Source organism: Staurois parvus, unplaced genomic scaffold (genome assembly GCF_062004578.1).
Source record: "Staurois parvus isolate SC_StPar_1 unplaced genomic scaffold, SC_StPar_1.0 ptg000320l, whole genome shotgun sequence".
NCBI lineage: Eukaryota > Metazoa > Chordata > Amphibia > Anura > Ranidae > Staurois > Staurois parvus.
The window spans coordinates 780801-795470 of record NW_028318116.1 but is presented as its reverse complement, the minus strand read 5'-3'; the positions used below and the strand labels follow the sequence as shown (position 1 = coordinate 795470).

At 40.9% G+C, this 14670-nt stretch overlaps 1 protein-coding gene across 1 annotated transcript in view; it reads left to right on the top strand.

Moving 5' to 3' along the window:
• Positions 1 to 1075: 1075 nt before the first annotated feature.
• Positions 1076 to 14670, top strand: part of LOC149457455 (membrane-spanning 4-domains subfamily A member 8-like) — a 38153-nt gene continuing 24558 nt past the window's right edge. Inside the window, exons 1-2 of the mRNA XM_089683644.1 lie at positions 1076 to 1201; positions 8042 to 8161. Of these exons, the coding sequence (XP_089539770.1) occupies positions 1076 to 1201; positions 8042 to 8161 (246 nt within the window). The remainder of the gene's footprint in view (positions 1202 to 8041; positions 8162 to 14670) is intronic.

Sequence of the window (14670 nt, the reverse complement as noted above, 5' to 3'; positions counted from 1 at the left end):
AGCTATGTGCCATAATCCTGATATTAAAATTTTCCTCAGGCGCTGGTCTTTCTGGTAAAAGTGATCCAAGCAGCTGATTAGCCATTGGATCACTTTTAGGAGCGGCGAAAGGAGTCGCCCCTCCCGCCACTTTCTGGTGGTTCTGGGGCTTACCTGGATAATCAGTGCATCGGGGGGGAAACGATCCGGCACCTTCACTCATCTCTTTGGCCTAGGAGCACCGGAGCAACGTCATTACATCACTTCTGGTTTACGGCTGATGTAAAAAAGGACATTTTTTTTTCTTAAAGCATTAGATCAATTTTTTTTTTAAATCTAATGCCCTAATGCGTTCTATTGTAGAGGAGAGATGTGGGGTCTTATATACATTCCTTGTGAAAGGAATAAAGGTGATCCAAAAAAATTTAAAGAGACAGTGTAGAAATAAAATAAAAAAAAAAATAGTAAAAAGTTTTTATGGCGCCCCCCCATCCCCACGCGCAGTGGTGAATGCATACGTAGGCCACACCCACATATGTAAACAGTGTTCACACCATAAATGTGTGGTATCACCACGAACTTCAGAGCGAGAGCAATAATTCTAGACCTATTCTGTTACTCTAAACTGGTAACCTGTAAAAATGGAGATTTTTACGTACTGCAGTTTGGCACCATTCCATGAGCGTGCACAATTTTAATGCATGACATGTTAGGTATCTATTTACTTGGCGTAGCATCATCTTTCATATTTTACAAAAAAAATGGGTTATATATTGTGTTTTTTTTTTAACTCAAGAAAGAAAGAGAAAGAAAGAGAAAGAAAGAGAAAAAAAAGAGAAAAAAAAGAAAGAAAAAGAATTAAAAAAAAAAAATTGCACAATATATATATATATATATATATATATATATATATATATATATATCGGGGTTCCAAGTCATTTTCTAGCAAAAAGCTGATTACCGATTTTTACTTGTAAACAAAAAGTGTCAGAATAAGCCTGGTCCCTAAATGTTTGGATAAAAAAAAAAAAAATCGACCCCAAACCATTATAAAATGTACAATGTTTCTTTTTATTTTTTTTAGTTATCTGCAAGAATGGCATTCCCACAGAATACAGCCAATGGACCTGTCACAGCGACCACACAGATTAATGCTGATACACAATCTGCGACCCCTCCATTTTACCAAGTGTTCCTAAAAGGACAACCAAAAGTCCTAGGGGTAAAGTTTTGCTTGTTGTGATTTTCTTCTAGTTAAACTGAGTGTATGGTTTATGGTTCAACAACTTTATGGTGCCTCTACATGCTTGTGCATTGCAATTACACACATTAGCCCATAGATGGGTCAGGCTGATCAAAAAAGAATGTATTCCCCCATCCACACAAGTGGATAGATGGAAGTGATAGATGGAGGAATCCTCACTGCTCTGCTATTTTATTCTGATAAATGAGACTTCTACACTGCCAGAATAAACTGATCAGTGCTGCAGCGGGTGCTTGAATGAAACATTTCGAACATCCTATTTGACAAGAATCGATTATTAGATTGACCTCTGTTGAGCAGGAACGATCATAGAAGGATCAAAAATTGTCTAGTCCCTGCTGGACCGGCTGAATTTTGATCCATCTATGGTCAGCGTAAGACATCGCATCAGCATTACAGAACACCACAACACACTATTGTGCATTGGCATATGCTGCATTGTAAAAAAAAAAAAAAAATGGTGGTGCATCTTTTTCTTGGTTTAATACATGCAAATGAATAGCCTGCCCTAATGCTACACATGTTAACACATCTGAACTGTCTAGGTGTGAATGGGCCCTCATTTCCAGATACTTTGCAGAAAACTAACAGGTGTAGTATTTCAGATCAAGCTATTCAAGATCAGAAGTTAAAAGTATTTACCTTACGAAAAAGAGATAACACTTCAATAAATTACTATCCTTCTCGACCTCCCAGAGTAATTCGCTTGTGGCTAGTAAACATGCTACTACCAATGGACAAAAATAATATATAAAAAACCATATGATGCAGCCAGGCAATAGCATTAACACAGCCTAATGTCTGAGTCTAATTGTAACCAAAGATCTATTATTTATCACTATTAGGGTGACAGCACTATTCATTCTAAAGTAAAATCATGTCACAGAGTTGTCACCTTGAAGACATTTTAAGATGGACGCCCAACCCCAGTTAACCTTTTAAGCAGATGAAGCAACAGTGTTTTTTTTTTTTTTTTAATCTGAAAAAATAAATAAATAAATGAGAAAAATCTGACCATTGTAAGCACCCCTTCAATGTTGCATGGTTTTGCCAGACTGCATGACATATGTTTTTATTTTTTATGTTGGCAGCAGTAGTTGCTCTATAATTGTTTCAGGGCAGCTATTCAGAAAGTATTGACCTTAAAAGTATAAAAGCTAATAAATATTTTTTTAATTATGACTACTTTGGCAATTTATATTTTACCTTCTCTATGCATTCATATCATTGCATTGCTTTTTTTGTTTTTGCCATGTTATGCATCTATCATATGCTGTGCATTTTCTGTATATTATTATTATTATTATACAGTATTTATAAAGCGCCAATAGTTCGCTAGGCGCTGTACATTACAAAGGGGATCAAGGGCCCTGCTCTTTCGAGCTTACAATCTAGGAGATGTTGCTATTTATGCATTATAGGTAGTTTATTTTTATATTTTTTATGTTATTTTTCTCTGTTTCTGATTTTAGATAGCATTTTTTAAATGTATTGAAATTTAGTAATCCTTGTTGTATATTCTGGTCTTTAGGGAAAGGGGACTTTTGGATATGATTTTTATATTTACCAAAAAAAAAAAAAAAGAAAAAAAAAGGGGAGTGTAGTCGTGCTTATGGTCCAACAGCTGCTAGCACAACACTAGATATACTCTAAATGGTAATAGAGCATAGAAAAAAAACAGTGCTGCGCTAATCAAAATATGTATATCAGCGTAAAGCAGTTCTGTGCAATAAAAACTATTCATAGAGATAAAAGTGAAGACAAATCAATATACAAAAAAAAAAAAAAAGATATGTATACAATACTAACAGTGCAACAGTGTCACAAAAATAATGTTCACTATACTTAAAAAAGAGCCATATACAACACTGAATGTATGGTAAATGGTTTTGTTTTATTATTTTTGTGACACTATTGTTAGTATTGTTTACAATATTTTTTTTGTCTTCACTTTCATCTTTACGAGTTGTTTTTCTTGCACAGAATTGTGTTCTGTTGATGTACATATTTTGTTTAGCTCAGCATTGCTTCTTCTATTTTTGCATTTGTACATTTTGAATGTTTACTGTATTGGATAGGATATGTAACATGTTATCATTAGAGCTCAGTTGTAGTCTCACTGTTTTTTTTTTTTGTTTTTGGTTCTGTTTTCTCCTGCATGTTATAATTTGTGATATATTTTTGAAAACCTTCTACTCCCAGTGAAAATTCTGCTTCCTGCTCTGCCCCTGCAGTGCTCTGTCCTGACAGAGCCAAGTAACAGCCACACCCTTTAAAACAAGTGTCCTCACACTTGTACTGCAGAGCAGAGGAGGGGGCGTGCCCGACAAAGGCTCCATGTATACGGGACGTTTGGAAAACACTTCTGAACGATGGAAACTGACTGCTGGAAAATGCAGGTTAAAAAATGTCTGTTTAGCCACGTTTGCATACAGCTTTTATGAGCGTTTGCGGTTTTTTAAAGATAACCTCAGGAGACCTTTTCAAATGCCCAAAATGCACTGAAAATAGTAAAGAAAATAACTATTTCAGACATTTTAAGAGAAATAGAGAGAGCAGAAGCAGCAAGAGCAGTATTTGTTGAGATTACCTGTTTTTTTTTTTGCGGTGTTTGGATGTGTTCCAGCTCATTTCTGTGCAGAAATTATTGCAACAGTATCTAAAATATTTTCTTTCCTGCGAAACCTCAAAGTATGGTGTACCAGGTCCATTTGAGTACCGGGAAAATGCTTTGTGTAGAATAATTAATTCAGCTATAACAGACGTCTGTATTTTTTCATATCTCTGTCTCCCCTAAGAAACTTTGGAAAGTCATTGAGCTAGTGTAATTTTAACTTTACGTGTGTGAATGGCTTTGAAAAACAAGTGTTAGCTATCGGAATGCAATAAGATAATGGTATGCAGTAAGAACAAAGAAAGAATATGTTTTTTATAAAGAAAAAAACATGTCTAATCCATAATATAGATAGTTAGATAATTATTTTATATAGTTAATTAATTAGTTAACAATAGTGTGTGAGAAGTATAGTTGGTGATTATTGTCTTTATGTTGAAAGAGTAAGTTATGTGAAGCTCATGTATGTGTAGCTCACATAACAGTCCATTGTAACAGTATCATGTATTTCTGTCGATTAAGAGGTTTGAAGATAACATCACACTAAGAGTTACAAGTATAGAAGATTTACAAAAAAGGCTATTACATATTTAGCTCACACTGAATTAGGAAATAACTGTTTAATGGGTTGGCTCTTTGTTGGTCTGTTAAAACATATATAAGATGTGCCTTAGACATAGAGCGGGACACACACACACATCTATATATTCTGCAGCTGACACATACTGACATTTTCGTTTTCTTAAGGCCTACAAAGCCTTGATACACCTGTTGTCTTCCCTGCCAAGACTGAAACACTTTTCATAGAACAGGCAAGAGACTAGATATTTTTTCAAAGCTTATTTCTTTTCCATAATCTATAACTTTTATTATATTTTACTCTGTATTTTATTTTATCTTTTGTATTCATTTCATGTTGTTGCCAAGTGTGAATTAAATAAAAGTCACACTGTTTTAAATCAGCCTGGCTAGAACACTAGCTCAAACGCCTAAGAAAGACACTTAAATAATAAGTGTCACAATATTTAACACTTTGCATGCATTTTGCATGATGAAAAAAGACTCTGGACAGCATCTGGAAATGGAAGAGTTAGAAAAATTCTCCAATCGCAAATACTTATAAAAGCAGTTAGCCGCGTTTACACGCGTTTGGCATTTGAAACGCTGATAAAAGCTACTCTTGAACGCAAGTTTGGTGCTTTAAAAAAAACGACTGTAAACTCAACTGTCTGTAAACGACATAGTGTACATGGACACATAGGAAAACATTAGGGAGAGTTCGGGGCTGCTGAAAAAACCCCAGAAAAGATCTTAAATGTGAGTTTATCAGCTGCAATGTACATGGAGCCTAAGTCTGTTAGAGCTAATTACGGAGAGCACTGAATTTGGGCCTGTTGGCCTTCAAAGTCCTATTTAGACTCACAATTTATGTAATGGGATGCATACCTATTTCTGTGACACCAGTTGGTGCTCATGTGACATACTGCACGCTTTATATTTTCCTCTTTGGTCACTTAGGATGGGTCTTGTATTCTGCATCCGGAAATACTTATATTGACATAATGAGCTGTGAAAGTAAATGACCAAATAGTATTTTTTCTAGCAAAATTGAAAAAAAGATCTTGCACACAATCTATAAATAAGCTGCAAACATAAAATGAATAAGCACCTAAACTGATATAATAAAAAAAAAAAAGCCGACTGTGCTAATATAATAAACTCTGTGCTGAATTGTGCCACAAATTACATAGATATTCATCACCTTCCGGTTATAATCATTACCACACGAGCCATAAAGCGGGTGAATGTGTGATTATACAGTATGTGTGGTAAACAAATATAAATTTGTATAAAAAACAGAAATGTCCATAAATATAAATCCATTAAAACCGCGCACAAATAATGAAGAACTTCTGCAAGGAAAAAACTTCCATTTTTTTGTTCAGGTGCAAAACCGCACTTATGGGTGCGCTCTCACCTTCTCTTACTGACCTCAAAATAAAGTCTTATGCTCATATCCCTTTAAAGCCAGGACAGGGCTGTCACTCCACCGAGGTTTCCAGATCTAATCAAGAGTCAAACATCAGCATAAACCTGCCTCAGAGAGATACAAAAGGAAACCATAGTGCTCTCCGCAACTCAAAATATTTATTAATGAATAAAAATGCACTTACACGAAGACAGATCACTTTCACTTTAAAAGGAGAAGTTCACCTTTGGGAACATATTCCACCCGTTTTTAGGGTGGAACATATAACATGTTCCCATAACTGCAGCCACGCCTGCCACCCCCCTTCCTCTGACAGATAATAAGGGGAGTTCTCTGTATTATCTGTCAAATTTGAAAACAGCGTAGTCGTGCGGGACTCTGCCCCCACACGGCCGCGTCACTCATTCACAGTGTTCTGTGAATGAGCGCCTACAAGTCCTGGCAGTCTTAGCGGCGGTTGGCTTGTAGTTTTCAATAAACTCATAAATCATAAAGAGCACTGTCTGGTGTGAACAGGCCCTAGGTGAGGAAAATTTCCCTAACGGAGCCTCAGTTATCAGTAAAAGCCTGAGGGTTCTAATCCTTTCCCAAAAGTTACAGAAAATATTGTTGGCTTGGCATACACTATATTTCCAAAAGTATTGGGACATCTACCTTTACACGCACATGAACTTTAACAGTCTTAGTCTGTAGGGTTCAATATTGAGTTGACCCGCCCTTTGCAGCTATAACAGCTTCAACTCATCTGGATGAGCTCTCACCTTACCTTACTGACCTCTAAAATAAAAAGTCTTATGCTCATATACCTTTAAATCCTGGACAGGGCTGTCACTCCACTGAGGTTTCCAGTTCAAATTTGAGAAGGCTGTCCGCAAGGTTTTGGAAAGGTGTCTATGGGAATGTTTGACCATTCTTCCAGAAGCGCATTTGTGAGATCAGGTACTGATGTCAACTGAGAAAGGACTGGCCCTGGTCTCAGCTCTAATTCATCCCAAAGGTGTTCAATTGGGTTGAGGTCAGGACTCTGTGCAGGCCAGTCAAGTTCTTCCACCCCAAACTCGCTCATCCATGTTTTTATGGACCTTGCTTTGTGCACTGGTGTGCAGTCAGGTTGGAACAGGAAGGGGCCATCCCCAAACTCTTCCCACAAAGTTGGGAGCATGAAATTGTCCAAAATGTCTTGGTATGCTGACGCCTTAAGAGTTCCCTTCACTGGAACTAAGGGGCCAAGCCCAACCCCTGAAAAACAACCCCACACCATAATCCCCCCTCCACCGAACCTTACACTTGGCACAATGCAGTCAGGCAAGTACCGTTCTCCTGGCAACCACCAAAGCCAAACACGTTCATCGAATTGCCAGAGAAGCATGATTGGTAACTCCAGAGAATACATCTCCACTACTCTAGAGTCCAGTGACAGCGTGCTTTACACCACAGCATCCAACGCTTTGCATTGCATTTGGTGATGTAAGGCTTGGATGCAGCTGCTCGGCTATGGAAACCCATTCCATGAAGCTCTCTATGCACTGTTGTTGTGCTAATCTGAAGGCCACGCCAAGTTTGGAGGTCTTTAGCTATTGACTCTGCAGTTGGTGACTTCTGCGCACTGTGCACTTCAACAGGCGCTGACCTCTCTGTTTTTTTACATGGCATACCACTTGGTGGCTGAGTTGCTGTTGTTCCCAGTTGCTTCCACTTTGTTATAATACCACTAGCAGTTGACCATGAAATATTTAGTAGCCAGGAAATGTCACGGATGGACTTATTGCATAGGTGGCAACCTATCACAGGACCACGCTTGGAGTCACTGAGCTCCTGAGAGCGACCTATTCTTTCACAAAAGTTTGTAGAAGCAGTCTGCATGCCTAGGGGCTTGATTTTATACACCTGTGGCCATGGAGGTGATTGGAACACCTGCATCCAATGATTTGGAGGGCTGGCCCAATACTTTTGGCAATATAGTGTACAGGTATAACACATTTGTGCTGGAATTGCATTAGTTGTCACTGTGTACTACATAAGTGTTTATAGGGAACCACAATCACTGTGCAGCACTACTAAGCAGAAAGCACAGCCTGTATCTAATGAGCCAAATGTGATCATTTACAATAAATTGATCAAAATTGAAAAGATTACAATATAACTTTTAACAAATTTAAATAATGTAAACTCTTTTTTACATTTTCTTTCTTAGGCAGTCCAAATCCCTTTGGGTTGTGTTCAGTTTGCAGTAGAAACTATCGTGCTTTGTACACTGAGTTCATTTACATCAAACCTAGCCTGGAGCTTCATTGGATATTGGGGAGGAATCTTTGTAAGTTTTTGTCGATATGTTGTTTTGTTCTATTTTTTTAGGTTGGTTTTGTATATAGCTATGTAAGCTGGCCCTTGAGGTTCAGGCCTATGGTGATAAGATGTCAGGATCAGCCTGCCTTCGAACCAGGTTGCTGGTCAGTTCACTTGCATTAATAGCAAGAAGCAGGTTGGGTTTTAACTGAGCAGACTAAGAGGTACATGGTGCCAACATATTACAACTGATATCATTTTACAGCAATATTCTGATTTTCAAATCCCAAATGGACTGTCAAATATTACCTATAACAGTGCTAATGGTCAGACGTGAACCAACCCCCCAGGGCCTTTCCTACAAGTAATATTGGTGTGGACCGTCTATATACTGTCCATCTCTCACGGAATATTACACTCGATATATATAGTATATTACCAGCATTATGTATGTAATTGAGAGTTGCAGTATGGGGATTCCTGGATATGTGTTTTAGATTATTTTATGGTTTAGGGTTTATATTTTATATTCTGTCCTCTGAATGGTTTCCAGACCCTAATAAAAAGACTTTTTATATACACTTGTGGTGTGGGTTTTGGTCTTTTAGGATGACATTTGTGCTTTTTTTCTACTATTACCCCAACCCAGATGTTCTAAGCCTTACCCTCTGAAAGCAAAATAAAATGGTTTTGGCCTGATGGTCTTTAAAGTAATCAAGTAGCCACCCTGCTATTAATGCTATAATATGCGAGGAGAAAATGAGCTAAAGCAGCGTTTTCCAAACTTTTAAACAATGAGCCGGTTTACTGTCCTTCAGATTTGAAGGAGCCAGACTATGGCCAGTGGGAGTAGAAAATGCACTGGTGTCAATGGGTGTAATAATGCCCAATCATTGGCATTAGTGGGAGGAATAGTACCCCAGTATTGGTGTCAGTGTGTGGGGGGGGGGGGGGTAGGGCCCCAGTGTTGGTGTCAGTGGGGGGAGGGAATAGTGCCCCAGTGTTGGTGTCAGTGGGGGGGGAATAGTGCCCCAGTGTTGGTGTCAGTGGGGGCGGGAATAGTGCCCCAGTGTTGGTGTCAGTAAGGGGAGGGAATCGTGCCCCAGTGTTGGTGTCAGTGGGGGGAGGGAATAGTGCCCCAGTGTTGGTGTCAGTGGGGGGAGGGAATAGTGCCCCAGTGTTGGTGTCAGTGGGGGGAGGGAATAGTGCCCCAGTGTTGGTGTCAGTGGGGGGAGGGAATAGTGCCCCAGTGTTGGTGTCAGTGGGGGGAGGGAATAGTGCCCCAGTGTTGGTGTCAGTCGGGGGAGGGAGTAGTGCCCCAGTGTTGGTGTCAGTCGGGGGAGGGAGTAGTGCCCCAGTGTTGGTGTCAGTGGGGGGAGGGAATAGTGCCCCAGTGTTGGTGTCAGTGGGGGGAGGGAATAGTGCCCCAGTGTTGGTGTCAGTGGGGGGAGGGAATAGTGCCCCAGTGTTGGTGTCAGTGGGGGGAGGGAATAGTGCCCCAGTGTTGGTGTCAGTGGGGGGAGGGAATAGTGCCCCAGTGTTGGTGTCAGTGGGGGGAGGGAATAGTGCCCCAGTGTTGGTGTCAGTGGGGGGAGGGAATAGTGCCCCAGTGTTGGTGTCAGTGGGGGGGGAATAGTGCCCCAGTGTTGGTGTCAGTGGGGGCGGGAATAGTGCCCCAGTGTTGGTGTCAGTAAGGGGAGGGAATCGTGCCCCAGTGTTGGTGTCAGTGGGGGGAGGGAATAGTGCCCCAGTGTTGGTGTCAGTGGGGGGAGGGAATAGTGCCCCAGTGTTGGTGTCAGTGGGGGGAGGGAATAGTGCCCCAGTGTTGGTGTCAGTGGGGGGAGGGAATAGTGCCCCAGTGTTGGTGTCAGTCGGGGGAGGGAATAGTGCCCCAGTGTTGGTGTCAGTCGGGGGAGGGAATAGTGCCCCAGTGTTGGTGTCAGTGGGGGGAGGGAATAGTGCCCCAGTGTTGGTGTCAGTGGGGGGAGGGAATAGTGCCCCAGTGTTGGTGTCAGTGGGGGGAGGGAATAGTGCCCCAGTGTTGGTGTCAGTGGGGGGAGGGAATAGTGCCCCAGTGTTGGTGTCAGTGGGGGGAGGGAATAGTGCCCCAGTGTTGGTGTCAGTGGGGGGAGGGAATAGTGCCCCAGTGTTGGTGTCAGTGGGGGGAGGGAATAGTGCCCCAGTGTTGGTGTCAGTGGGGGGGGGGGAATAGTGACCCAGTGTTGGTGTCAGTGGGGGGGGGAATAGTGACCCAGTGTTGGTGTCAGTGGGGGGGGGGGAATAGTGACCCAGTGTTGGTGTCAGTGGGGGGGGGGGAATAGTGACCCAGTGTTGGTGTCAGTGGGGGGGGGGAATAGTGACCCAGTGTTGGTGTCAGTGGGGGGGGGAATAGTGCCCCAGTGTTGGTGTCAGTGGGGGGGGAATAGTGCCCCAGTGTTGGTGTCAGTGGGGGGGGGGGAACAGTGCCTCAGTGTTGGTGTCAGTGGGGGGGGGAATAGTGCCCCAGCGTTGGTGTCAGTGGGGGATAGTGCCTTGTATTAGTGGGAGAAATTGTGCCCCAAGGGCCAAATAAAGGCAAACAAAGTGCCACACTGCCCCCCCCCCAGCTTAGTTTAACCGCTTCCTGACCACCCTATAGCAGAAATACTGCTACAGGGCAGCACGGGTGCGTAAAATCATGTATCTATATGGGATTTCGCATTTCCGGGTAGGGGGCATGTGCGAGGGCCCTACCTGCACCGCCATTCGCTGCTGCGTCTGTCAATTACTGGGTCCCGAGCGGTGATTACTTGCCGGCGCCCAATGATTGATGAGCATCTTCGACAGGGAGGAGATCTGTTTGTAAACAAAACAGTTCTCCCTGTCAGCTCGTGCACACTACTTTGTATGGCTGTGCAGAGCACAGCCATGCAAAGCAGTGTGCTTAAAGTGCTTACAGCACATGGACACAGCTTATAGTGAAACAGCACACAGTTAACCCTTTGATTGCCCCTCATGTTAACCCCTTCCTGCCTAGTGCCATTAGTACAGTGTCAGTGCTTCTTTTTAGCACTGATCACTGTATTGGTGTCACTGAGGATGTCAGTGACACCAAGTAAGTTCCCTCCAGTGTCAGAATGCCCACCGCAGTCACACTATAAGTAGCCGATTGCTGCCATTACTAGTAAAAAAAATTCCAGTATATATACAGCCATTTGTAATCGCTATAACTTTCATGTAAACCAATTAATTTACACGTAGTGGGATTTTTTCTTAGCAAAGACATGGAGCAGAATACACTTTGATGTAAATTTATGATGAAATCTGATTTTTAAAAATGTTTACTGGACATGTTTAATAGCAAAAAAGTCAAAAATATTGTTTTTTTTCTCACAATTGTCGATTTTTTTTTAAAGCCCAAAAATTAAAACCGCAAAGGTGAACAAATACCACAAAAAGAGAGCTCAATTTGTGGGAAAAAAAATGACGTAAATTTCATTTGGGTGCAGCGTTGCATGACCACGCAATTGTCAGTTAAAGTAACACAGTGCCCTAATGCAAGAAATGGCCTGGTCAGGAAAGGGGGGGGGGGTAAATCCTCTGGAGGGCAAGTCGTTAAAGACCAGTGAGCTAAAGAACAGAAAAGGCGATAGGAGTCTAGTGCAGCTTTCATTGTCTGCATGCAAGCAATACAAAGAGATGAGTGTCCTGAGCCAAAAGTCTGAAGTTGGCCATATACTAGCAGAATTTTGTTCGAAAATTTCTGTATTGTTTGATTTCCTAATCCTTAGTGGTTTAAAGAGTAACTCCACTTTTGTTGAGAAAAAAAACCATTCCCCTCCGGGTGATCTGATCTATATATATTGCAAGGACATTAACACACTTTCTTGCAGAGTCCTACCTTGGTATCCTGGAGAAAGAGCCATTTGTTTGTCTCTGTCCATGTGGAAAATGAACCTAATGGGAGCGGGTGTCATAATCATCAGTCAGCTTATGCACCTGCAGGGCTCTAATGAGGAAATTGCAGGGTCTGCATCCCTTTAGACGTGATTTCCTATTGGGAGCATATCACCAAAAATAACATAAATGAATAAACGAACGCAACCCAATATGAATGATAAAATTAAATAGGAACAATGGGGAGCTGCTAGCATAAAAAGGCAATCCTCAGCACCTCAGTGACAAATGATAAACAAGTATGCAACGCTGAAAGTAGATAAAAATAAACTATGAATAGTGATAAATACAAATGCCAAATAGCATATAAGTGTCCACTAAAGATGATATTGTGCCTGTTAGTCCACAACTGACAGTGTTGCAACTGTCAACGGACCGGGTGATGCATAATAACACTCTATAAATTAAAGAACAACTTCCTGCGCTCAGAATAGGGCCCTCTCCCTGTAGCTGCTGACACTTGCCCTCCTACCAATGTGAGTCAAATCAATAAATAAATAAATAGTGCAGTGCTAAATACTAAACAAACATACATGTAAATAACTAAATATTCAAATCAATATATATCATAAACATGTGCAACAGTGCAAATAAAGTGTAATACGTGTATTCCACCAGGAAACATCAAAAGTGACCACGTGACAAATACATGAATATAAATAAATATTCAAATCAATAAATATCATATAAATGTGCAAAATTGCAAATAAAGTGTAACACGTGTATTGCACCAAGAAATAAAAGTGACCAAGTGATAAATATTGCTCAATAAAGTGCAATCTGTGTATTCCCTATAAGGGAATATTCAAAGTGACCAAGTGACCAAACAAACTATATAACACAAAAATACTCTAAAAAACGACACTCAGTGTAAACATGTCCATATATATATATGTAGTGTATCTCATACGCAATCTTCACGCAATCTTCATGCTGTCAAGTGTCCACACTGTGTGTATCCAAAATTAGCTGCAATGGCCCCTCACCTCCTTACATCGACCCTGCAGGGTCAACTCGCTTTGGGAAACAAAAAAACACTACCAGATGGATAGTGGAGCTAAAATCTTTGTCCCCTAATGGTCTCAATGTGGATTTAGATATTAATTGTTTTATAGACAATAGCATCTTAATCATTTTATGGATTGGTATTACTATTTTATGATATATTTATAATCATGTATTTCTAATAATTTTAAGATTACAATGTGGCATTTATTAATGTGACCACTTTGGGGGTGTTTATTCGGTCCCCTCATCGTAAATCTCAATGTGTTTTGGATTATTTTATATTTGGACGGACTTTCTTCATGCTAACTCATTGATATGTTTTAATTTTATGTTTTTAATATTTTTATATTTGCAAATGTTGGATATATTGTATGCTTCAAGGATGCTCACCATTTAGGCCCAAATCGGATGTTCAGAGAGCAATTTTCTCTACCATATAGGATATAGAATGTTTATATAAATCATTGGGATTTGCCTATGTAAAAGACTCCAATAAAATGGAGTCTGGTTTATCCATATTAGAGACATATTTGTCTTTGAGCACATTATGCTCCATTCTACAGGCATCTGCTGTCTGTATGGGTGGGGTAACTTAACCATTACTGTGGACTTATTTAAAGATAATTATCCTAAATTTATCAACGTTTGTTCCTATCGGTTGAGTAATTGTTTGTTCCAGGTCGCCCGCGCGTGCGCACTTGCCAGTGGGGGAGTGGTGTCTGCGGAGATGATGTGGCCGGTGACGCGCTCCTGCGTGCGCGCTGGCTATTGTATCTGCGGCGTATGACGTCATTTGCGCATGCACAGTTCTATTGAGCGGCGCGTGGCTGCTTCTGCGCACGCACGGCTGAATACATTTAAATGGCGTCTTTTGGAATGGATTCACCCCTTTGAAAACGTGCTGGTTGCACGAAACATGTAAGTGGAATCCTCCAACTTGACGCCCTACTACCTACATGAGTCTTTGAGGAAGGCCTGATGGCCATACTATGTTTTTTCATGTGAGTGCATTACAATTTATTTTGGATCCTTCACTTATAATAAAGCAATATTACACTATTGGTGCCACTTTGCCCCCTGGCTCGTTATTTTGCGAGCCTTTCAAGGTGGAGCACCCTTCAGAGCATCATCAGGAGTCTGGACGGCGTTGGACCTACTGGTGGATTTGAGGTGACCCCCAAGTGTGAATCACACCATCCCTGTGAGTCTGCCACAGCACCTGATGTCGCTACAACCAATGACCAGACCTGCCACTACGTATTATATATACATACAATGCTCAGATTGTATGTACTTCTGGTAAGTGCATTATTGTACCACAAACTTCACGCCTGAGATTATTTATCACAGAACTATAAGTGTTATTATGCACCACCCGGTCCGTTGACGGTTGCAACACTGTCCGTTGTGGACTAACAGGCACAATATCATCTTTTGTGGACACATATGCTATTTGGCATTTGTATTTATCACTATTCATAGTTTATTTTTATCTACTTTCAGCTCTGCATACTTGTTTATCATATCACCAAAAATGACATTTTTGTTGCAGGGGATGCCTGAAATCTGACTTGTATCTTAGTGAAGACAGCT